The sequence below is a fragment of the Astyanax mexicanus genome, chromosome 13 (genome assembly GCF_023375975.1).
Source record: "Astyanax mexicanus isolate ESR-SI-001 chromosome 13, AstMex3_surface, whole genome shotgun sequence".
NCBI classification, from domain to species: Eukaryota; Metazoa; Chordata; class Actinopteri; order Characiformes; family Acestrorhamphidae; genus Astyanax; species Astyanax mexicanus.
Genome location: NC_064420.1, coordinates 40645599 through 40673011, shown reverse-complemented (window position 1 = coordinate 40673011; position 27413 = coordinate 40645599). Strand labels below are relative to the sequence as shown.

Genomic DNA, 27413 nt, shown 5'->3' with positions numbered 1-27413 from the left:
GTTAGAGAAATATTTAAGTTTCATTATTGTAAGGTAAAATAGAAGAATACATACAAAAAACCTTTGGAATAATCAATAAATTAGTTGTTGATTATAGACTAATCAGAAAAAATGATATTAGATAATAACAAATTAGACTGATATCTGATAAAAGATGACATAGACCGATATCAGATAATGACAAATAGACTGATATCCAATCTGCCACCTGTAACTTTGTAGTTATTCAACACTGGTTGCTCACATCACACTCAGAAATGCTTCTTCATTATAACAATTGAACACCCTTATATTACCAACCCTTAATTCAGAGTGTAAACATACAGGTCTGTATTAGAACCCATTTACTTACTGCTTAAAGAAAAACACATGACAGTAACACGGGCTTCAGAGTAATTTACGCCATTTTAAGAAAAACAACCACGCACTGAAACTAACAGCTCTTCAGTCTGTCTGCTCAGCCCCTAGCCAGTATACAGTGGTAACCCAGCCTTCACCTATCCAGAGAGACAGTATGGAACATCTCCAGCCAGCTCATTAGTGTAGATAGGGGCCTGCATGCTCTGCTGGAGCTGAAAGCTGTGCAGACAGGCCTGTGCTTTGGCTGTAGGTTGCAGAAAGTGCTGCGACAACACCGTCAGGACACACACACACACACAAAGAGTGCAGAGGGGGGATGTGAAGGGCAGACTGCTCGCTTCCACAGCTAATGGCCGTCCACGCCCAATTGTGAATGCCTCAGCAGCTCCTGAGCGAAATGCAAAGCCCTCACAGTGGCGCGCTCATTGTGCACAGGCAGCACTGACAGCAGGACAGCGGCAGGAAACAGGAGGCTGCTGGGAAACCGGGGGAGCTGTCCACACAACAGGCCAGCATTTTACTGAATACAGCTCAATCGGAGCTGAAGCTCTGCCAAAGCCCAAGAATCACAAGGCTGGACAGCAACTGGCCCGTCACCCACGTTTAAAAAGACTCTGCTAAGTAGGGCTGTAGGATTTGGCCAGAATTTTATATCTACTGACACAAAATAATTATGATATCAATATGAACAACGTATCTGCCAAAAATGCCTACTGCTATTCTCTATACCTACAAATTTCTGACTTACAATTTCTACAATTCAGGTACTGAATGTCAGTCAGTGATAGATGCTGTAAATAATGTACATCAGAAATAATGTACATCACAGGTTCAAAGGTCACATCATTGTTATTGAAATATGTTATATTGTAAAATATAGTGAGCCAAGCTACTTTAGCCAAATGTATCCGCATTCCAAAATATAGCCAAATAAGAATCGAGAGTTATATACAAAAAAGAAAAAGATAATAATGCCTCATAATAGACAATAAAAGACAATAATGCCTTTGTAAATCCTAAACAGAAATATCCAAAAAACAGGCAATACTGTATTTTTCGTACTATAAGGCGCACTTAAAATCCATTATTTACCCAAAAATCGTCAGTGTGCCTTTTAATCTGGTGCGCCTTATGTATGAATTCTACCGGTCAGGTTGTAAGGAGCAGTAAAGCCACTCAGCTGAAGTGCAGTTTTATACAAGAGATTTTAGTTTAGTTCTCCAGGACCAAGACTGGAGTAGCATTAGCCTTAGCCGCTAACCACTATTTCCCCGTTCAGAAGCGAATATTACTGGCCTGTGGCCTGCTCCTAACCCCAGCTACCACTGCTGGAGCAGCATTAGCATCACCCGCATACCACGCTATGTGCTATGTGCTAGCTCTTTTGTTATTCAGAGGAGAGTATTATCAGCCTGTAGCCTGCTGCTAACCTTGCTGGAGCAGCATTAGCATTAGCCGCTAACCGTGTTAGCTCTTTTGCCCTTCAGAGTTGAGTATATTGGACTGTAGTCTGTGCGTTTACTGCGTTAAAACAAGCTACGTGGGACGAACCACTAGCTAATATCACCCTGGCTTACCTGAACACTCAGGGTTCCTTAGTGTAGCATATGCTCCAGCCTAAGTGCTGCACAAATTCGGGAATCTAAGCTTACTGTAAATAAACGGAAGCAGTACTTTACTCACATAAATAAACTATTTTCAGAAGAGAAATCTGTGTAGATTAACATCCAGTGCTCATTTGAAAAAATGTATTTTTTATTAGTGTTTTTTTACTTACAAAAAATACAGATAAATTATTAATAGAAACACAACGACTAGATAGGAATCAGCTGATACTCAACATTAAGGTTCTCAAAATGTAATAGGATAAAATGCTGGATCGTTATAGGTTTTTAAGGAATAAAACCCGACTAGCTTCACCAATCATGATTTCATATTTATATTGAACAGAGGTATCAACATAAGAAATGTCAAATCAGAGTACAAAAGCTCGTTATAAACATGCTCTGAAAAAAAGTCCCAAAAAGAATACAGTGCAAATGTTCAGGTCATTCTACTATAATAACCCTTTATTATATCAAGGTTATGAATAAAAAAAAAGTGAAAAGGGCTTCGACATGCTTCAGCTTGAACCCTTATTAAGGATATTCAAAGGCATCTGTAAAACAAGCGCTTCCAAAGCCATTTATATAGATTATGAATAAAAAACTAGCACACCTGCATCTCCAGCATGAGCTTCACACCAGCCATTCTACTCATTTACACCCAATCACACACATGGCCTGACAAGCACAGCACAGGCCTCAACTTCCACTTCCATTTAAACACATCAGGACCGGCACAGTGTCAGTTATCAGCTCTACTAACCACTTCTCAACATGCTACGCTAATGCTCTGACATTTCCTCCTCTGAGTATTAGAGCAGCATTAGCACAAGAAACAGCGTGACCTTTTTAACTCCATACAGCTCCATTCAGCACCTGACAGACAGTGTAGTGTAGTCTTACCCTGTTCAATTCCATACCTAGAGAAAGGTTCTGTATTTCATATCTGGAATAAACGCAAACTACATGTATTAAGATCTCAAATACGCATCCAAGTAGGGGTGTGCCATATTGAATTGTATGAAATAATAACGCCGACATTTTTGAATATCGTGAACGATATTATACCCTAAAATATGGTGCCATATCATATCATATGCAATAATAAAATGTAATCTTCATTTTGTTGCAGTAGTGTATTTTTGAAATCATTTTTTCATATTGACAAAAGTATCATTATCGTGAAAACACCATGGTATTATTTTATGGCCATATTACCCACCCTATATCAAAGTATGAAATAAAAGTATAAAAACACAGGCATATGTCGAATATTCCTTATTTTGAGAATTATGTAACATTCAAATGCATTGTTAGACATCATAAAAGATACATATAATACATATACAGATACATATAAAGCATTAGATTTTTTTAGAGAACATTTCAGAGCTATGTCGACATTTCTACACAATTTAGTTGATGGGATGTAAAAAAAAAAAAAAAAAAGGTAATACAGAGCAGGTAAATGAAAAGTAATGGGTTAAAATTGATTAGATGTGATCTAATTTAGTCACACTGCCAATTTCCACACATCATCTAAGTCTTTTTCATCACACAAAACTGGAGCAGCAAAGGTTTGCTGAGTACAAGCTCAACACTCTTGGAGGAGAACACTAAAGCTAATTCTGTCACATTACAGTTAGGCTTATTCTGCTCTATTCTGCTCAGGGATGGTTGAGGCTCCAAGTCAGATTTATATAAAGTGATAGGGATAGTGATACTCCAGGGTTCTGATATAAATGTCTAAGATATATCCATTTTATCTTTTATTCAAAACAACCAGCAAATCCAAACTAGTAAGTATGTAGTATGTAATATAGATACTCATAATGTTCATTTGAATATGGTTACAATAGACTAAATACTATTATTCCACAGTGCAATGCAATGCAATACAATGGAAAGCAATAAGCTACTCATTAATGGAACAATGAGAAAAAAAACATGTCAGCTAATTATGCATCATCACTTGTATGGTTGTGCTAAATGGGTAAGTATATTAACATGTTTTTGTGTACTATCCTGCGAAACCCACACAATTAAGACTTAATAGTTTTATATAGTCTATATCTCACAGAATCAGTGTGTAGCACATAACTGGGATGCAGCCAGTGTCTGAGGCAGCAGCTAATAACTCGTAATCATTTTTTGTGTGAAGTAGCTTTCAGAGGCATTAAACACTTCATCTGGACATCTGGCTCCTATTAACACAAACTGTTAACAATTCTGCCTCTGCAAGTTTCTCTAAAACGGAGCATTTCACAGCCAAGCACGCTGGATGTTTAAATATTAATGACTGAATTATGCAGCAAAGTTGAAGAATTGGGTTAACTCCATTTTAGGATGCTTTCACTTGCCAAGGCCATTACTTGTGCAGTGCAGGTGCTGTATCTGATTACAACTGGGAGAATTGAGCTTTAATGAAATGCATTTTTTTAACTGAGAACTTAAATCCATGGTACAGCCATAGCCCAAAAAAACAACAAAAAAAGTGATTATCATCCTTATTTAATCTTTATGTAAGGCACTTGTCATTTATATACTTAATATATACACTCTTCATCATAAAAAAAAAATACTTCACTCAGAATCCGACTTGACCTGGCCCATAAACATTTTTAGTAAATAAAGCGTAAAAACTGAGCTTTTTAAAATATTTTTGGGCTGTTTAAATGAGTGAAATCTGTTCATGATGTTAATAAACATTGTAACACTGAAGAAGCATAGACCTATTATTTAAGTTTTTTTTTTTACACACATAACGCTGCAAGTCAAGTGCATAATGCGGACAAGTGGAGGAGCTCACATGTGCACCCCAGAGCTATGTGATTATAACATTCTAACTTGTGTAACTTTTATCTAAAAAAAAAGCAGTTTGAGATATTACTTTGCTATATTCTGATATCACGGCAAAGAATCTAAGCTCTACTGACAAAAATATTGTAATTTAGAGCATTTATTTGTAGAAAATGTGCAGTGTTTTGAAACCTCAAATAATGCAGAGAAAACAAGTTTTGATCATTTAATGGGGTTCAGGTCTGGAGTTTAACTGTCAACTTGGAATTTAGGAGAAATGTTTTCAGTGGTTTATGGATTAAAACAACAATGTCAATTTTACTCAAACATATACCTATAAATAGTACAATAAGAAAAACTAATAATAAATGATAAGTTGTCTCTTAATTTATTTTTAATTATATTGTATGTAATGTCATCACCTGTTATCATCACAAACTACTAAAACCACTCTTCTGTTGCTCTCATTTTAATTTAAATAAACAACACGCTGCAGTTTTGTCTGTAAGTAAGCTGTGATCTGCCTCATAAATCGTCTTAGCGGCAAAGCTCACATGACCTGAGGGCTGCTGCAGCTGGTTGTCTATGGACAGATTGTCAGACCAGACTACCCAGATAATCCCCTTTAGAGTCCCAGGTTCGTAAAACCTTAAGAGCAAACACACAGTTAAACCACAAGCACAAAGAGAAGACTGGGACATGATGCCACTTTTCATCAAAACAGCCAGCCTACAGACTGATCTAGGGTCTAGTTTTAGGCTTCTGGGCTTCGTTAATGAAAATCCTTAAGGCAGTAATCTCAGAAGACTGTTCTTTCGGGAAAAGTGAGGCACTAATTAAGCAGAAGAACAGAGGAATAAAAAAATAAACTTTTGGCAGAAGATAAATAATAACATGAACTGGCAAATGTGTAAAGCCATACACCTCTGCAGCCAAATACTTGAAGCTATGCTAGGCTGAGTTCATGCCTGAGCAGGACCACTTCTCATTAGTTCTGGCACACAGATATTCCCTCCACACTGAGATACATTATCCAACATCCACTCCTCTTCCCCCATCACGCCCAGTATTCTACTGGAATAATCACCCAGGCTACTCCAGTAAGGGTCTGTTTTCCAGACAGGGATTAGCTTAAGCTTAGTCCAAAACAACAATTTCCCTTCAATGGAGAATCTCCATTCATAATGCTGTGCAATCCAGGAAAAGGCTTAATGTTAATTCCTGTCTGAGAAATCAACACTAAAGATAGGTTTCATAGCCATGGATTAAGTCAATGGTGATTTACTATTTACAAGACTTTTCAGTCTAGCATTAAAGTTTTACAGTAAATTGACCTGACACACTGATATATCTAATATATCAATGTACCTTAAGTAAACACACTACTTAGCTAACTAGGCAAAGATAAGGAGTCTATAAACCATGTCTTTAGACTCTTACAGCTCTCAACATGCAATAACTGCAATAATACAGCACAAAATGCACTAGTAAATCTGTCAAGCCATGGTTTACATACTGTAGCACCCGCCACCTGTGGTTTTGGAAAAAAAATAAAATAAAAAAATCTGGGTGTGGTTAAGCAGACTGTGATGAGCAAAAAAAAAATGCTGCAATGTATTACTTTATATATGCCTTTTCCGGTGCTTGACTAACATTATAGTTTACCAATGTAAACTGAATGAAAACTGAATTATTATGCTCCATTTTCATACCTGGTTATATAAATACAACGACATTCACCATTATTAAGAACCATGTGTAACCATGTTAGTCTTGTTGAATCTATTTCTGAGAATCTGATCTCTGTGGTAAATCATGTCCAGTAATCATTTTGAAAACAATCTATTTCAGTATTGCACTCAAACAGTTTCTATAATAGAAAAAGAAATGGATGGTTAATGGTTGTATTTTCTTCTAATAAAATAAAAAAGAATGAGAAAGGTTTTCCGCATGGTGCTTTTCTCTACGAAATTTAATGTTGCTGTACTCAAATTTGAGGTAAACAGTTTTTTTTTCTGGACTTTTTTTTTTATATGGTTTAAATAGTCAGCTGAATTTTCTGAAATTATTCCATTCACTCCCATTCATTTTAACTGCAACCACTTTGCAACACAACTGGAATCTCTTAGTACACACCTGTACACCATAGCATCCTCCTAGCATCATTTTAGCAACCAACAGCTTTGCCACAGCTTAGCAATAGTTTAGCAAAACCATAGCAATCACGTCCAGTACCATAGCAACTGAAATGTAATACCAGATCGTAGCATTCTTTTTAGAAACCACCTTGCAACCAATATAACTACCATGGCAACACCTTACAAAAAAAAAAAAAAAAAAACACATTTGCTGCACAACCTTAGATTTCTTTGTCATTTTTCTTTTATTTCAGTCCAGCTAGTCCTTGAATGAATCCAGCAAAAGCAATTTCATACTAAAATTGCCAAACTGCAGACCTTTCACTCATGATAAACGACATTATACAATACACTGCATTGTTACACTGTCATACGCATTCCTAGCTCTAACACCAAGAGCCACAATCATTGTTCTGCCTGAAGCCAAAATGAGCCATTAAGAGCAGTCTGACCTTGGGTTCAGCAGTTATGTCTGCTTATTAGTAGAACGGATGTGGAGGCAAAATACTGGTGGTAAGACAACTCCAACATGGGCCACAGGAAGGCCACGGTCCTGTCCCAGCTTTAAAAAAACACATCCTGCTATTGTGCCCTTTGCCAGGGCAAGTAACCTCAAGCTGCCACAGAGGTCGGACCAAATTGGCTACTTAGACGTTGCGCTGGGGAACAGCGGAGGAAAAACAACAAAAGGCACAGCAGAGGGGTGGCTTGTGGGCCGGGTGGGTAAATGAGATTACTGAGGGAGCTCTGATGTGGTGTATAATGTTTTGGAGGGCCCTGCTGTTCCAGCCCATGCCAGTAGTGTGGCCTGGAACCCGGCCAGCCAGCCACCCACACTACCACAGCGTGCTGGAATATATTTCAGCAGCGTGAGTTTCTGCACTATTACCATTAAGCAGGCATATCTGAAACCACATCCAGCAGGTCCTCCCACAGGAGTGCACATGCCTCATGGCTGATAAAGAGACCACAACAGAAGGATATGGCAAAACACATGAGCATTATTATTCTCTTTATTAGACAAGCCCACCACAACACAAACACGAAGAACGTCTGGCAGCAATAAAATTGGAGTACTACCAATGAAGCGTTCAGAAACACAGATGTGTGCTCCGCCATGTAATCTAAAGAACAAATTACAAGCAGCCTCTCATTACTTTCTTATAAAATATTTATTGCTTTTCTTTTCCTGACACAATCACAGCTGAACTGTTTAATCAGTGCTGCTAATATTCAGCAGCTGATTAACTCTTGTCTGATACAGCCAAGATTTGTTTTACACTCGAAAAACATAATTATATACTGTAGGCATGTACTGAGTGAAGTTAATACTGCTGTTCAGCTCCCAAGCACACAGCATGCTAATATATCTCAGTGTTATTCAAGCACACATCCTTGTCCTGGATAATGCTAAATAATTGCAGCAAAAATACTAAAATACTGCAAATGTTAAACATTCTGTGCTTAATGATTTTGATAACTTTGTTACAATGAATTAGGTGAGCTGCTGGTGGAAAGGAGAAGATGAATGGAGTAGTTTTAATAAAAATACCACAATATGAATTAAACTCACTCACTCATTCGCTCACTGCTGTATACTTCTGTACATGCCTTCTATTCTTAGGTTTCCAGCTACTTAAATCTGGATTAATTTACACCCATAATGCAGTTTATTTTCCAATGTCAGCACTTTTTCATTTTTTTTGGCAGCTGTATTTTAAAGAAGCCAATTACATCCTGTGATTGTCTTTAAATTGTTGCCTTTGTAAAGATAGTGGGAGATGGTGGAGCTAGTCTGACAGAAAGGGTAGTATAATTCTAAAGAGACAGTTTGTGATATAGGCAACCCAGCCAAATATGAACAGCTTCTAGACCTGCCATGATAATTACGTCGTCAACTTATCATACAACATACGGACATGACTTTGATATGAAATTTTGCTGACCTTGATATCATCCCTTTTGTTTCCTTGTGTGTTTGCATCAAAAATGGCACCTTGATTGTACATTTTTGTTTAAAAGACTATAATTATTATGCCAATATACTATCACATTCAATAGCGTACATCAAAGCATGCATCAGTGGCATTAATCTGGCTTAATTCTTGAAATGATAATAACTTTGATTATCGCAATTAATCCAGGGGACCATATTTTTTATAATTTGTGCACTTCAATATTTATTTTTTTTGTTTCTTTATTTTCTATATATAGCACAGCATGCATGTTTTCACATAACTAAGAACGTTCCACATGTCTTTTTCAATATTGGCTGAAATTTTTAACTTAAGTGCTCCAACAACAATTAAATTAAATTTGGTAAATCTGCAAATCATATTCATTTAGAGGCCAAACAAGGATGCATCTCCCAGCTTTGTTTCTAAAAAATACTGGAGGAGCACTTACAGCAAGATAAGATCCAGCTGCTTGTTCCTGATAAATGGGAAAAGGTTAGTTAGACCAAATTCAGCCAAATTGCCTTAATACAGGTTAAATCCACAAACTCGCTCCACTTATTCCTCATCAAATGTTTATGGAAGTCTGTAGACTGAAATTAGCAGCTAATGATGGAGATCAGAACGGAGACATGCATGACCTGGAGCGGTCTGTGACGGTGCAGTGGAAATAGAGCAAATTCTGTGGCTGAGCCCAGAGGGCTCCCGGATAACCAGGGCAAGGAAGTGTATGTGTGTGTGTGTGTGTGTGTGTGAGAGAGTGTGTGTGTGAGTTTGATAGCATGGATAAATAAGCCCCGTCTGCCACAGGGAAGAGAAGGTATCCGGAACGAGGCTGCACTTCAGCCAACCGCCAACTGCCAACCTCAGCATTCCAGGCTGCATACTGATGCTGGTGGAGGGAGAATGGCCCAGTCACTGTCTTTTCCGCATATTATACAGCACACACACACACACACACTCACACCTACAGCTCTGAGAACACAGTTAGCTCTAGAAGTCACAGAAGTCTGTGTGTGTACTGTAAAAAGTTAGCCTACATACTACACACCTAGTTAGCACACGCTGCTGTAATAAACTATCAATACGCAGCAATAATCCAGGGCTTTCGTCAGGAGGTGGGTGGGAGGCATTTTGATGGAGAGGGTCCAGCTCATAGAACAGGCAGCTATGCACGACACGCAATCCTGTTCCCCCACTTGTAAACCAAATGACACCTAATCCTATAATAGGATGCTCCTGTTTCATTCACAGACAAGGTCACGGACTAGCAGGAGTTTAACTGACTGCAGCAATGCAGGAGAAATATCTGAGGTGGAAGTGAACAGAGATCTGTAAACACCTCACAGTCACTAACCAGTACACAGACGTGTGAAATACACACTGCTTAAACACAGCTTTAATTTAGAGTGAAGAAACTGTGAGACTCATGAAATAAACTTATTGAGAGTGTATTAACTTGTGTATTAAACTTGTGTATTAAACTTGTGTATTAAACTTGTGTATTAAACTTGTGTATTAAACTTGTGTATTAAACTTGTGTATTAAACTTGCGTATCATTTATTAATTGGGGGTAGTGGTGGCTCAGCAGGTAAAACGCCGTTTGGGGGTTCAATACCTTCGCCACCACTGTTGGGTCCTTAAGAAAGGCCCTTAACCCTCACAGCTACCCAGACGCTGCAGCACTGAGCATGTTTTTTCACTTAATCACTTAAAAAAAAAAGACTAAATTCCATCTGTGTGGTTAATATAGTATGACATTAATATTTGTCAATCCTCATTCATAGGTAATTGGCCAGTATATTAAATATAATGTATTTGTGGGGCTCCAAGTGGTCCAGCAGGCTAAGCGCTGCCACTATGATCAGGAGATTGCCCGTTCGAATCCTGTTCATGTAGCTTGCCATCGGCTACCGGAGCCTGAGAGAGCACAATTGGCCTTACTCTCTAATGTTTCAATGATTGGGTTGGGTAATTGGCTGTTTAAATGGGGAGAAAATGGGAAAAAAAAAATATATATATATATATATATATATATATATATATATATATATATATATATATATATATATATATAAATTAGACATATTCTGGATATAAGCAATTTGTATAATCTATAGCCCTGCAAAACATTACACTTATAAATGGCAGTCCATGTCAACTGGGTTTATGTCAATTATCCTGCAATTAGGGCTGAATTATCCCAAGCAGAACTATCTGCAGTTCTCCACATTAAGAAACAGAGGTTATTTAAACGTGGGGTGAGGGAAGCAAATCAACAGAGATCTTAACTCTTCCAGTCAAGCGTAGAACAATTTCAACAAACTACTTCAGATCCTTCACTGAACTTAACCATGGCCAGCACTTTCAGAGGACTAATGTTAATGCTAAACTACAGCATATGCTATAGGAAAACAGTAAGTTTAAAGACAAAAACAACATTAATATCCAATATAAACTACAGTTGAGTACATTGTATCATCAGTACTTTAAAAACAATGAACAGCTGAAGAACCCAGATTTCACAGCTCAAATGAAGCGCTTTCACACTTAAAACCCATGATAAATTAAAGGTGCAATACCTTTGATTGGTGCTTTCACACTTCAAACGTGATGCATTACTAGTGCAATATTGTTATTGCAGTAATGAGGTTCAGCCTCACTTACACCCACAGCAATTTAAAGCAACAAAACAGAAAATTGGCATTTCTTGATCATGATCTTCCTCTACATTTGAGAAGTGAGAAACTGAAGAACACATTTTTCTGGACAAGCTGAGACATATAGAACCATCAATCAAAGTAAAAGAAGAAGCGTGTGGACTGACATACGGTGTTATAACAATATATTGCAAAATCATAATATGCATCAAATCAATAGGTTTTTCCGCCATACATAGCCTTACATGATACAGTGCAATTTGTGTGTATGTCAAAATGTCTTGGCATTTTTTTGTTATATATATTTATCAGCCCACTTCTATTCTTAAGTAAATGTATAGCAAAAATAGTAACAATTAATGAGTATTTAAATGTCCTTAATTTCCTTGTATACATATTGTATACTGAAAGATATTAATTTTGATTCTTCTGCTGTTTTACTAAGATATACCCAAGTTGTGCCAAGCTGTATCTGTATCTCTAAAAGTGCTGAAGTGTGTATATCTCGAGTAAAAAGTGACATCTCATCAACACTACGTTTACACTGTATTTTTAACCACAACCCCCTTGTGAATTCACTTTTCAGTGAAATCAACTCATTCCAAAGAGCATCAGCTCCACATCTCCATTCCAGACTACAAGCTCTGAAAGACAGTCCATGTCTGGTAGCTTTAAAAGGTTTGGATAAGGACGGTTAAGGGTGGCTATTTCCGGTCAGCGTAGAACAGAGACAGTGACGTGACAACAATCGCACCAGCAGTGTGACTTACACCAGTCACTGTTAATTAACACAATCAACGCCTCCCCGTTAACACCTCCGGTGCGAGAGAGCTGCGAGATCTCATAAGGCATTCACTGCAATCACAACTCCAGGGCAAGAAAGGGATAATAACGGTGAGGTACGCTTTGGCATAGTTGGCAAACTACCTGTACTTGCACCTGCATGGCTGCAGAGCCAGACTTCAAAAGGGTTCAACAAAGAATCTCTCTATTCAAGGTTTCATCTAAAATTTGTAACTGTGGCTTGACGTCTTCACTGGCTTGAAATCCTTCCCGTGAGAATAAGTGAAGCACAATAGGCCATAGTAATCCAGCATTACAATGGGCTAACTTCAACACAAAGCAGTCAGAGGGCAGCTCAATGACACCACACCTTCAGCAGCCCTTTCGCTGCATCCTGTGACTCCAAACTCCATAAAACACGAGTCAGCCCACTGTACCACAGGCTTTCACTGCAGAAACAGACAACAGCTGAGAAAACAGGCTTTATGCAACAGAAAGCACCAGTGACCCGAACTCTTCCTACTTTAACTGTGCTTTAAATAGCATAAGAAATGTCCTATGAAATTTTGTTTTCTGATATTCTTGAAAAAAAAATTCAAATGTTTCCTTTTTTTTTTTAAGAAGGGATTTAATTTATTAAATATTTGGGCTTTTTTAGTGTTTTGTTTTTTTGTTTTTTATTTTAGATAAATATGCATTATCAACTACAAGCAATAGCAAAACTGAATTGAACTGTATTTCATTTATTAATATAACTTAGTAACTGAAACATAACTAAAGACATTCATACACATTTAGACAATGCATATCAATACATTAGTAAATATACACTTTAAATAGTGTGAAATATCTAAATTTAGCAGTTTCTACAAAACTAAGCAGAAGAAGTACTTACACCTTCAGTGTGCAGCATTACAAAACTTAGACACACACTTGAGAAAAAAATATATGTTCACAGCCACAAAATAAATATACAAAACACCCTATTTAATGGCATGTACTAGCATTTTCTCTTTAAAATTGCATTCCAAAAATGTATTTAATTGGATTAATAGTTTGATTAATCAATAATAATTGCACAAACAACTAGTTTATAGTTAACAAATAGTGTACCCAAAACTAGTCGGTTCCCATGCAGTACTTAAATATTGATTTAAATATGATGCACCAAGACAGAAACATGTCAGAACATAGTTTTAGCTCAGGTGCTAAAAGAAAATAATTCAGTACACAATGTTGTTTATTCTAATGTTGCTAGGGCTGCAACTAATAATTATTTTTGGTAGTCGACTAATCTGGTGATTATTTTTTCGATTAATCGATTAGTCAATGATTATTCCTGCCATGTCCTCCATCTCTAAAAACAACAGAAAAAACAGTTAACATGAGATTTAAAAAGGTATTTAATTCTCAGGATGTTGTTTAAACATGAAAAGTACTTACATATTTACTCACTAAATGTCATCTTTTGTGTTTCGGCACTTTTGGAGACACAAACTAAGTTAAGTGTAAACTGAGTGGGTGAGACATTTACCCATCTCCCATTGCGCTTCTGAACCCTGCACTATGTGTAATGCAGTACTGTTACAAATTAACGACTAGTCAACAATGAAATTTGTAGTCAACAAATTGAAATAATCTACATTGTCGATTATATCGACTAATCGTTGCAGCCCTAAATGTTGCACATTAGCACTTTTATCTTTATAGATTAAATTTGTTTTTTATGCTTCAAATCTGTACTCTCCATATCGCGTAAAAATCAAAGGGTCCTATTAATCAATCAACATTTCAGAAGATGGATCACAAAACATCATAAAAAAACATGTCCTACTGCACAACCATCACAATGCAAAGTCATATCTAATCTCTACTTGCTGCAAAAACAAACAGCGCACACCGCATTAGCAGACCAACCTGACACAGGTCAAGACTCCGGCTGTCAAGTGTCTCAGAGCGGTCAGGCACACCTAAGTGTTTGCATTTAAATGAAGAAAGGGTGTCAAAGTGTGGAAGTGATCTGCAATCACAGAGCAGGGCCTGTTCAGAACTCTAATTCCCTGTAAGCAAACCCAGGGCCCCCTGCCCAAAAAATCCCTCCTTCACAGTGAAGGGGCTGTTGGCCACAGGCAGTCAGGCAGGGGGTCCCCATGTACTCAAGGAAACGTCTGTTTGTCCACCGCGGCAATCACAACACAGACGACAAGGCAAAGTTGCTTTAATGGAAGGTGGGGGCAGGGCGGGTGTGAATGGAGCTCAATCCGGGGCTCTGTAGGAGTCACACAAAGGACCAGTGAGAGTGAAGTCTGGCCTCACAGCACAGAGCTGGCTTTCAGCCCACCTGTAGCTGCAACACACACACAGCTTTCACCAGCAGGTAATGGCCTCTCTGGTTACCTGTTCCCATGAAGTCGGTGGTTCTGACTCAGCCAGACACAAACCAGCAAAGAGCCGCTTTCCCACAACCACAAAGACCCATCTCAGAGCACAGACGCTGACCAGACGAGTGCTGGCTCCATCATCAGAAGATCGGCAGTTCAAAATGCTGAGTCCCAGAGAGCGTAAACTGGCCTTGCTGTTTCTGGGTGGGTAGGCTGGGCTGGTCCTCCCTCTCTATTCCATTTCATTACTCAGTGCGATGCAAGCCAGAGTGAGCATCTATTTGCTAATGAAACAAGGCTGGTGGTTAGTGTTCTCCTCTAAGCATGTTGAACTCCAGTAATGCTGAATTAGCTGCAGTTCAAAAAGAAGTGGTGCTGCTTAATAGGGGTGGGCAATATTATATTGTATACAATATATCGTGACACAGAAATATCATGATATTAAAAATCCATATCGTGATAATAGGGTTCTGTCTTAAAATTAGTCTATTATTTACTGTAAAGCTTTAGGTGAATTTATTGTATAATTGCTTTAGTGTGCAGTTTATATGCATGCACTACATATTCTGCAATATTATTTGTTGCATTATATTATTTTATGCTATATTATTTATTTTGCCACATTATGATTATACTGTTATACTATTATACTATATTCCTGAAATGAATTAATTATTTTAGTTTTCCTATATCGCCAATTAAATCATTATCGCAAAAATACCCTGAAATATCGTGATATTATTTTAGAGCCATATCGCCCACCCCTAGTGCTTAATATGACTAGCCTTCATCTTCCCAAAGCTGGTAAAAGTATTTGATAAGTAGAGTAGAGTCCTATAGATACATAGAGTCCTAACAAATAGATGGGAAGTGGGAATGATTATCAAAGATTACCTATTCTAATCCACAGTCCACAAAATGCATTTTCTAATAATGTGCTCATACATACTGTGTTTTTAAGAGAAAATGCTACAGCAAATAATACAATATTCAGAGAAATATTTTTCTTTAGTATTGTTAAAAATTAGAAACTACATGTTACATTTATTTATATATAAAAAAACACCAAGCACAGGCCTAATCTATGAATGAGATTAAAGCTGGAAGGAAAGTGGCATATAGCTTGTGTGTAGATTAGAGAGCAGGCTGGTGCTGGCTGTTACAAGAATGTAGTTGCTTTAGATTTAGTAATTACAATTAGAAAACTAGAAAAGTGCATTTCCTGAAAGAAATGCAGGATGGTTGCGCAGCTAAAATGTCTTTCACCGATCGCTATGGTCGTCGCTATGATGTTGCTAGGCGCTTGTATTGTTTCTGTGGTGGTTGCTAAGGTGTTGCTAAGCAGTTGCTAGGTGGTTGCTAAAGTTTTGCAGGGTGGTTGCTAAGGCATTGCTATGGTATCCGTGGTGGTTGCTAAGGTGTTGCTCAGCAGTTGCTAGGTGGTTGCTAAGGTGTTGCCAGGTGGTTGCTAAGGCACTGCTATGGTATCCATGGTGGTTGCAATGATGTTGCTAAGCAGTTGCTAGGGAGAAAACTGCGGGAGAAGAAGCACGGCAAAGAAAACGCCTATAATAATAATAATAATAATAATAATAATAATAATAATAATAATAATATTAATGCAGAATAACAGTATAGTTGTCAATAACAACCACAATAATAACAATCCATAGATATCGAATGCCTTTTTGGTCCATTTACACTCACACATTTAGGCATAATTTCATGATATAATAAAATTTCTCCTTGGTATCAGATGATTACAAAAATTAAAGCAACACCTCACAAGTAAATCTGTTAACATGGTATTTATGCACAGATGAAGGCCTTAATTATTCAAAGCGCCTCATAGAAGCATTTCTGGAATGTGTGATGATAACTCGAACGCTAACAACAAACACAGACTTACATTTTAAGCTCTGGTTAGAGAGCTCATATGTATATCACAGCCAAATTTGCATAAATAATTAAACTACACATCATGGAGCTATAATTCAAGCTGACGCTAAACACAAGCACAAACAACTTCCAATCAAATAACTGGCATTCCTGATGTGATATTTTTTCCAAATCTTAAATAACCCTTTGTTAACTCCTTAAACCAAGTCCAAACTTCAGTTCTTAACCCTTTAATGACAAGATTACTGTCATAATTAGTAAAAGTTACATTGCCCCTAAAATAGAACCCTGTGGGATCCCACAAAACACATTAAACAAAGGTGACAATCAAAGGACCCAGTATACGGATTATTTAAAGGGTTAATAACTAAAGCAAAGAGCAAGAATTCAAAATCAAGCATTATGCCAATATTCTGACATTTTGAGCAAAGTCACGTCTTTAAAAGACAAACGCACTGCGTGAGCAGCTGACCACCAGACTCAAGTCGACAGACTTAATATTCAGCACTGAATGACCTATTCATGACAGATCACTGACTCAATTCAGCGCTCAGTGGACCCAATGAAATTAGAACTGGGCTCCACCCTGACTAAGGTCGATTGTGTGAAGGACTTGTATATCCACACCACCAGGCCAGCAGAGAAAGGACAAAAAGATCAGTGCTGTTAAGAGTGTGTACATTTCGTTCTCCATGCGTGGAATTCACAATCACAATGCTTCAGAATGCACGCAGAAAGCCTGGGTTAATATGCCAGCAACAGTGGACGCATTGTGACGTGTTCATTCCGGCACGCGGCTGTGAACTGAACACCAAGACAGCCTTTGTTCCAGAGTTCAAACCCTGAGAAAAAAAATAGGCCAGCAAATGACACACAGCAATCTCAACAAGCAGCGACAGCATTCACAAGTTAAACATTTACAGAGGAGGAGAGGAGGGATAAAAACAGAACCAGCCCCACACTTAAATAAGCAATCAATAAGATATTCCATATTAGAGCAGGGTAGTATAGCAATAATATAATCCCAATATTTATAGATATTTGTAACGTTTTTCAATTGAAAACAAAGTCTAAAAAAAAAACAAAAAAAAAAAAAACACGGGATAATTCTAATACTTTATTTTAAAGAACACAAATGGGGGTTAGATAGATCTAAACAACTTGTTCACTAAGCATTAATATTTATTTATTATGGCCTTTACTAATACTTTATCAGATGTCTATGTAAATGATATTAGCATTTTTTTTTTACAAACCATGACTCCAATAATTTACTAATAAAGGTCATAATGTATAAAGCTTAATGTGCAATAAATACACTGTTTAGAAATGCAAAATACAGGGTCTAATAAAAAAAAGAAAAAACAAGACCTATATTTCATTTCTTATCTCTTTTATCTCAACATGATTTGCAATATTAAAAAATAGGGCAGGTTAAAAGGTAATAATACATAATAGTCAATAATTCAATAAAAATGAGAATTTTTTAAAAATATAAAAAGGAAAATGCCTAAATATATAAAATAGAATATGAAAGAAAAACAAATGAAAATAAATCAAGAATAATTAAATAAAGAATTGCTGTATATATAAACTAACCAATTTTTATTTTGGCTAAATCTAAAGTCTAAATAATTATTTTATATTTAAACACAATTATAAAGCTGGTAATGGTGGATTTATTACTAATATCTTATGATTTATATTAGTCAAGTATTTCAGGGTTTGTTTTGCCTTTTTAGAAACCTTTCGCAAGCCAGCATTTGAAGATCACAGAACAAGATCTGGAACATAATTAACCAGGCATTTAAAATGATGTAGAAATGTACTAACCCATTAACAGCTTTAAAAACTAAAACAGCAATTTTAACTGCCATTAAAACACCCATTTCCCTACTAATTACACACATGAGCATCTCTATATCTCTACTAATGTCTTTTTCAGTTTCAATTTTTTGCCATCATCCAAGCTCTAAGGGACTCCATCAGTGTGAGACTGGGCCCTTCGTTATGTTCATACTGTCTTAAGCACCAAAATGATTTGTACGAGCGTCAATTCAAAACAAGCTATGCCTCATCAAGAAGAACAATGATAATTCAATATTCCCCCTGAGGATAAGCATAGTTAGCTCTTTCTATCCAACATCTTCACAGAGCGCTCTTTCTCTCCTGCCATTGTTCAGCCAGGTATAATGAGCCTCCATTAAAAGCACTCCTGACGCAGCAGAAACAGAGAGGTGCAGTTGAGGGCGCGTTCATAACCGCATCATGAATATTTGCTAGCTTCTTAGCTTAGCCTGATGAGTGATGCTGAGAGCTTGCCCATCAGGCTGTCTGTAAGCGAGGACGCGCTGACTGAGGCTTCCCACTGAGCCGCTCTGCTGAGACAAGCACAGCGTCTGGCTGCGGGCACGAGCCACGAGCAAGCAGCTGTTTATACTAAATCCACTCTAATTTGATATGTTCTGCACTGCTTAAGGAGCACGAGTAACTGAGGAACCATACCCGCGGCAACTGTGAGCGACGCAACCCAGCATAATTCAGTTACTGTCGTTTAATGCTAGTTGTGTGGGGATGTTTTTAGCCTTGTTAGAGGAAAATAAAGTTAACTGTGTGTGGGAGGAGAAAACAAGTACATTCAAGCTTCCTATGTAGGTACCATCTGCCACTGTGGAGAGAAAAGGCTAAGCTATCAGTTCATACTGGGTAGCACTAGCTAATGAGATTGGGGAGACTAAGGGCAGGCTTGAATCTGTTACTACACTCTAAAAAACAGAGGTACGATATGAGTACTTTTTTGTACTCAGAGGTACACTCTTTATAATTGTACCCTCAAATGGTACAATACTGGTCTTTACAGGGTCAGACTTGTTCCCTTTGAAGTACAAAGTAATTCCCAACAGCAATAAGTACAGATTTGTACCATTTAACCAGACAAAAGGTACATTCAGTATTTTGTATCACTGTACTAATAAACAATACATATTTTAATTGCACATTTTTTGTTTGAATTTTTTGGATCATCAAGTTTTTGACACATATTTAGTTGATGATAATATTTACAATCTTTATAATCTTTACTGGCACAAAAATATGGGTACAAAAAAGGACTTTCACTGAAAGGTACTTTTTTGTACCTCAATATAAAGTACAGCTCCAGCGACAAGCTTTGTTCTCTTTTAGGCACAAATCTGTACTTTCTTTTCTTAGTGTGTATAGTAGGGCAGGAAATAATGATTATTTTGGTAGTCGATTAATCAGACGATTATTTTTTCGATTATTCGATCACTGAATATTTCTTCCATGCCCCATCTCAAAAAACAATAGAAACAGCTGAACATAAGATTTAAAAGGTAATTTTAGTATTTCTATTGGTTCGTTCATCACGAAAGTTTGACAACCCTAAAGATCCAGAATACTAGAAAAGCAGATAAAAAGTATTAGGGGTGTGCTAGATCATATCATACACAATAATATCAGCAATAATTCTTAAAAAAACTCCATATCGTGATATTCTTGAAAGCAATCTTTTCAATCAATTTTGTATTTGTTTTATTATTTACTGTATTTACTGCAATTGTTTGTTTGCAGTTTATATGCACTAAATATGATACATTTCACATTACTTTATTTTTGTTACATTTTCAAAAAGTTAAAAAGTTGGTGTGTTAAATGTTTTTTTTTTTGTTACAAATGAATGCATGAAACCCATATTTATACTAAATACAACTGAAATATTTACGCTATTGCAGCAGTATAATCTTGAAATTCATTTTAAAAATGTCAATGTTGTGTAATTTCACCTGTTTTTGAAAATGTCTACCCTATAATATCGTGAGATTATGTTAGGGCAATTTCATCCACCCGTACAAAGTATCAAATCAAGAAATCAAAAGCTGGTATGCTTTACATTCCATAAAAATTGGTAAAAAAATAACTCAGCCTATATTAATCCTGTGCTAAATATTACATCAAATCTGTGAAAAGGGAGTATTAGCAGTAAAAAGCGTGAGGAGCCATTGAGCTTTGTTGTGCATGTCATAGATACTTCCAGAAGGTGCCACACTTCTGGCAGCTTTAGCTATTTAAGCCAGTGTGTAGCGTAGCCTGTAACCTACATATGCGTTAAGAACATCCACATATGTGGATTTTTTTTTTAAGGTAAGCAGTGTGTAAATTGAGTAGGCACTCCCATCTGAGTCATTTATTTTGAGATTTCTTATGAGGGGTGTGCCATATCATTCTGTAATCTCCATCGCAATATCCTAGAACGATTCTATGATTCAGTTACTAATATAATTTTACAGATGTCCTGTATTAATCCAGTCCAAACTGGGCTGTATCACATATCATAACTAGCTTTTTAGCTTGTGTGCTACCATAATGGAACAGACACAATATATATATATATATATATATATATATATATATATATATACATACACACACACATTTACATAATTTAGCACTTCTACTGATCCATTCTTACAAAACACAATGTAAAAAAATCCTGATATATTCAAACTGTAAAAAATTAAGATGTATGATCATTTTGACGAAATTTCTTAAAACGTCTGATGAAAACAACTGATGAAAATTCCTACATGTTTCCTACCAGTCAACTGAAAGCCTTATGAACATGATTAGTCATGCAGAGGCAGACTTTGTTCAACTGACACCCATAGGTGTGTGCATCTACCACTCCTTGGGGAAATACCATTTTCTAAATAAATAAGAAATTCTATTCTAAAACTATACTCATATTATGGGGGTAATATGGTAAAAGTAGCCTTCAGCCATCAGTAGCCTAGACCTCATCCCATGGGAGTAAAGTAAAGCTATACTTTCATAAAGAATGTCCGTTTCTTTCAGCAAGGCTGAAAGAGACTGGTGTGTGAATTACACACCAAATGGGTGTTTTTTTTTGTGGCTGCTAAAGATGTGCTTTCATTATTTTACCAGCAAAACATGTCATGCACATGAAGAAAAGCAACTATAAAGCAGATGGGTAAACTGGAACACAGCCCTAGCCTGAGCGGGAGCTTTCACATGCTGATAACAGTTGGAAAGTGAGCAGGTGTGCTGCAGCAAACAGCCTTATTCAAACACACAGTCTCTCACAAAACCACCTTTACAAGCACCACAGATGGCCATAAATCATCAACGTTTTCAGTGTCCCAGAGCAGACGCTCAGAACATGTGGAAAAGCAACTAAGGAAGGATATTTATTACCGCTAATGTGTTATTGTGCACATCAGTCCACAAGTGGCTGTTCTTTACACCTCCCTTAACACATCCCCCCTCTTTTCCCATGTTTGTTTCCAAAGGGTGCTTCTGGAGTTGTACACTGGAGCTAACGGTGGCTAATGTTTAATAAATGTATATAAGTATAATAAATGTATAAAAGTAATGGAAGCCTAGGCCACCCTAAATTCTGTGGGGTGACACCCTGTTTTAGTAAGAAAACAAAAAAAACAATTATTACATATCAAACTCCTTTAAATATATTATTTAAACACTGCTACTGCTCCTATTATTACAGTACACTACTAGTACTTTATCAGATTCACAGAATTATATGTACTATTGTTTTTGCTGATATTGTCGCTGCTGAACAAAAACCTTGTTATCTTAACAGGTTAAATTACAGTTAAATTACTGTCAAATGTGAAAAAATTTTAAAAATGTAAAATTGGAAAAGGTTTTTGTCTGTAAGCTACAGTATACTTAAATTGGGTTATTACATTTATATTAAAGGTATAATTAAAACAAACATCTGGCTTAAAAGAAATGTGCTTATGTACTGTCACTTTAAAAACACACAACTTTGTGTTGTCATGTGATTCCATCTTATCTAGTCAGTGATGTGAAAGCAACATGGAGGAGAGCTCAAACACCAAGTCAACAGAGCAGCGGCCACATCTGTAATTCATTAAAATAATCACTCAATTATTGTAATTAAGGTAAAATGTTAAACTAATCAGGGTGCTGATTTGAGGTCATATCACTTTGCATCAGTATCACATTACGAATGGACTAAAAGAGGCCACTGATTCCGCTCAGTACCAAAAATATATTTTTCCATATTTTCACAATATGTTTAGACACAAAACCCTAAGAAACACAACTGTGCAGTAATTTATTATTAGATTTTATTACCCTGGTCTGGGTGGGAGGATAAATAAGAAAAGGTCAAAAAGGCTTATAGAGTTGGCTCCAAATACAGCTCTGGAAAGAAATAAGAGATCACTTAAAAAATATGAATTTCTTTGATTTTACCAAACTGAAAACCTCTGGATTATAATCAAGAGGAAGATGGATGATCACAAGCCATCAAACCAAACTGAACTACTATAATATGTGCACCAGAAGTGGCATAAAGTTATCCAAAAGCAGTGTATTAGACTGGTGGAGGAGAAAATGATGCCAAAATGCATGAAAACTGTGATTAAAAATCAGGGTTATGCCACCAAATATTGATTTCTAAACTCTTAAAACTTTATGAATATAAACTTGTTTTCTTTGTTTTATTTGAGGTCTGAAAGCTCTGCATCTTTTTGTTATTTCATCTATAACTTTTCTGCAAATAAATGCTCTAAATGACAATATTTTTATTTGGAATTTGGGAGAAATGTTGTCCGTAGTTTTTAGAATAAAACAACAATGTTAATTTTACTTAAACATACATCTATAAATAGCAAAATCAGAGAAACTGATTCAGAAACTGAAGTGGTCTCTTAATGTTTTCCAGAGCTGTATTTGACAGCATGTTAAATATTGGTAGCAACAAGAGACAAAATTGGCTTTTAGTGGGTTATGAGAGTTAAACTGAGGTGATGGATGTGTTGATGTGTTTATTATGCCGGAAAGTAAATACAGTCTGGTATCAGAGCACACTGGGGGCTCGATTCAGTGAAATGTGTACACAAAATCCAGCCAACGTAAATCCAGATATGATCCAGACATGGACAATACGATAATGCAGGGTGTAAACAAGCTCTGGATTGGTCAGATGAACCACCACCTGTTAGTTTGAAATGTTGCTCTTTGCTGTATTAAAAATGTACTAAAAATTGGGATTGAAACATGTTGTATGGCATTTTATGAATCACTGCACCTTTAATGGAAACAGAACACACAGCTCTATAAGCTGATTTGAGATCACTGAGAGAACCGAGCACCCAGGGCTGCACAACAATTCCTTAATTATCCAATATGTTGACTGGCGGCCTCTGGTCATGCATTCCCAGCTGCCTCACATGGCAACTACATTATGCTTTGACAATCATTGCCACCCATCAGCCTATTATTCGCCGAGCCCTGTCAGAGCGGCTCAATCCGAAACACCCTGATGTTTGGTTTGGTTCCTTTGCATGAAATGCGACATGCGCAGCCTATCCATAACCCTAATGTGACGTCGCATGGCCTCTAAGGTATTACATCCTGTAGGGAAAAACACACACACACGCGCGCGCGCAAGTGTGTTACTGCGCAAGAGGCAGCCTGCTATTACAAGCTGCTCCTCAGTGGTGGCAATGTTTCATAAGCACCTTTCATGCGCACTGTGTTTTTCTGCTTCATGCAAGATGCAGAGCTTTACAGAACGAGATGTCCTAATGCAGAACACCAGCCTAGATGTCCTCAAAGCCAGCAAGCTAGTGGTCAGCCTACCCTCCTTATCTTCTACTCAGCCACCATTTAATTACCCTGCACGTGCAATACCCTACCACACACACACACCTATCCATCCATCCCACTTCCCTGCCTGGCATCGCATCATAATGCCAATGCATTTTTAAAAAAGCCTCTCCAAAGATTCCACAGTTCTCCACACAGGACCTGCAATGCGTATAACCTCGTCCTTCTCACACACTGCCAGCTGCTACAAAATCTTATTTGTCTTTTCTCTTTTTCCTCCTCTCTAGCAACATCACGCCGACCGCACCTCTCTAGCCAAATCAATACGTCAAGCACATAGAAGACACCATTTAAATGGAGAAAGGCTTAACGAAATAGGAACACAGAACATTTCTAAGGTTAAATCTTGCGGTTTCCAGCTAAAAGCTAGAGTTAGCTATCTTACAGCCCTGGGGTGTAGTCTCACTGCTCACCATAGGTGATGGACACCTTAACCAACCATCATTTCAGAGAATTGTGAAAACAAAATCCAGCCAAAGTAAATCCAAATATGATCCAGACATTAAAAAACAAGCATAAACAGTGTGAAAAAACCAATAGATCCAAAAGCTGTTCTTTTATAATGTCAAATTGATGAAGCAAAAATTAATTAGTGGAGAACATGAAATGTAAATTTTCCTAGATAAAAAATAGAGTTTTGCTAGCTTACAGCCCTGAGGTGTAGTCCTTCTACTCAGAATAGACACCTTAACTAACCTGACCAGTAAAAAAATTGACTAAAAGATAGTAGCCAGCTACCATTTCTACATTTAGCTACAAACAAAATACAGGCTTTTGTATCTTATATAAAAATATTTGTTGGAGTGTTGTTTATTCACGTAAGGATCATTCACTATAGAGGGTTGTGTTTTTTATTATGCTGAAGTAGGGCTGTACAATACTGGACAAAATAGATACTGCAATATTTTGTTGGTCTGCGATATGTATTCTACAAATTGTATGGACTTGTGCTGCATTTTAGCGGGACATTTTTTTTTGTGAAAATCGTTTACTTCAGATTTTATTTTTTAAAAATGACGTTTTTTTTATTTTTCATTTATTTTATGCTACCTAATATATGTTGTTTATATAGGTCTAACAATGGTGTTACTATTAGAATTAACATAAAAAATGTATAATGTTAAAATTTGATATATCGTTTGAAAGCTTATAGTAAGGGTCTTAAAATGACAATATCTTTTATCGCGATAATTTCTGAAACGATATATCGTCCACAAAATTCTTAATATGCCAGGCCTATAGTGGGCATACAGCTCTGGAAAAAAAGTTCACTTAAAACGAGGAGTTTCTTTGATTTTATCAAATTGAAAATATCTGGAATACAATCACGAGAAAAATTGATTATTATAAACCATCAACCAGGCTGAACTGCTTAATTTGCACCAGGAGTGACAAAGTTATCCAAAAGCACTGTGTAAGACTGGTGGAGGAAAACATGCCCAGATGCCTGAAAACTGTGATTAAAACCAGGGTTATTCCACCAAATATTGATTTCTGAACTTTTTTAAAACTTTATGAATATGAACCTGTTTTTTTTTTTTTTTTTGCATTATTTGAGGTCTGAAAGCTCTGCACCTTTTTTGTTATTCCAGCCATTTCTCATTTTCTGCAAATAAATGATCAAAATGTCTAAATTACAATTTTTTTATTTGGAATTTGGGAGAAATGTCATCAGGTGTTTATAGAATAAAACAATAATTTTCATTTTGCTCAAACATATACCTATAAATAGATCAATCAAACGGATTAGCAAAAAGTAGCAAAAACTGATTCAGAAACTGAAGTGATCTCTTTTTTTACAGAGCTGTTTATGCCAGAAGAAATTAGGTAACTGATATGATTTAATTTGGTTTATTTGACATTTAACCCTGAAAGGTGATTGGTGCATATCGCCATGGCGATACTGAAATAATAGATATTGCTATATTGCGCAGCCCTATACTTGCTATATTAACCGTGATATATTGTCCTTTTTTAGACTGTAAACTGTCAAGAGACTCATATGAATGCTCATAATTTATAGTAATAAATAAACTATTATTTTTTATTTGATTATTATAAATATTTTCCCAGCTGAAGTCTATTTAGGTTAGCTAATGTTAGTTAACGCTAGGTTAGCTAAGCTAGCATCCAGCCCTTGGGTGTAGTCCCACCCACTGCTCAGGACAGACACCTTACCAACCTGCTATGTTTTCTACATTTAGAAACGAAATACCGACCTCTATATAATTTAGAAAAAATGTGAGGGTCATTTTTCACTCGAAATAGGCTTGCGTAAATTAATGACATTGAAAAACAGCTAAAAAGCTACAAAATGCACAGCAGCATCCATCCAATGTTCGGCTTGGACAACAACCAGGGCATCCTTCAAGGACCCCTCCGACCTCCTTTACTCAGATTTCCTGTCAAATGTAGGCTTATACCGGCTCACACACTCACAATTTAAGCCCATCACTCGGATAGAAAAGCGTAGTTAACCTAGCTGTTAGTTTAGCTAGCGATAAATCTCAGCCGTTAGCCTCAGAGCTCAGCGCTCCGCCGCTTACCTTTAGCTGCCTCCGCCGCCGCAGCAGCAGCGCACAGCACAGCGAGCAGCAGCCCGACCGCAGGGCGCTCCACAGCCCCACACCCGCCGCGAACCCGCATCCCGTCTTCTTCCCAAACGCCGAGGGGCTGAACCAGCGACTACTCTCCCCTTTCCGCCCGAAGACAACGTTTAAACCCGCGCTGCGATGAAAATATCCACAGGATGAGCAGCTAATATCTAAGATGGCTGCCGCCGCCACCGCCGTTCAGCTCTCCGCTACGGACTATCTCTCTCACTCCCTCCCTCCCTCAACCACTCACTCACTGAGTCTCTCTCTCTCCCTCACTCACCCACTCACTGAGTCTCTGTCTCTCACTCACCCACTCACTGAGTCTCTCTCTCTCTCTCTCTCTCTCTCACTCTCTCTCTCTCTCTCTCTCACACACTAAGTCTCTCCCTTTCTCTCTCCCTCACTCACTGAGTCTCTCTCTCTCACTCACCCACTCACTGAGTCTCTCTCTCTCTCTCTCACACTCACTCTCTCTCTCTCTCTCACACACTAAATCTCTCCCTCTCTCTCTCCCTCACTCACTGAGTCTCTCTCTCTC

The 27413-nt window shown here is 37.3% G+C and overlaps 1 protein-coding gene across 4 annotated transcripts in view; it reads right to left on the bottom strand.

Annotated features, from left to right (window-relative positions):
• The window catches only part of clstn1 (calsyntenin 1), a 65031-nt gene extending 37975 nt beyond the window's left edge, over positions 1 to 27056 (bottom strand). For 2 of the 4 annotated variants that reach the window (XM_007246822.4, XM_007246824.4), the window contains exon 1: positions 26825 to 27056. In XM_007246822.4, coding sequence (XP_007246884.1) covers positions 26825 to 26924 — 100 coding nt within the window. In that variant the 5' untranslated portion in view covers positions 26925 to 27056. The remainder of the gene's footprint in view (positions 1 to 26824) is intronic. The other 2 variants (XM_007246823.4, XM_007246825.4) reach the window with 1 other exon arrangement.
• Positions 27057 to 27413: the final 357 nt, after the last annotated feature.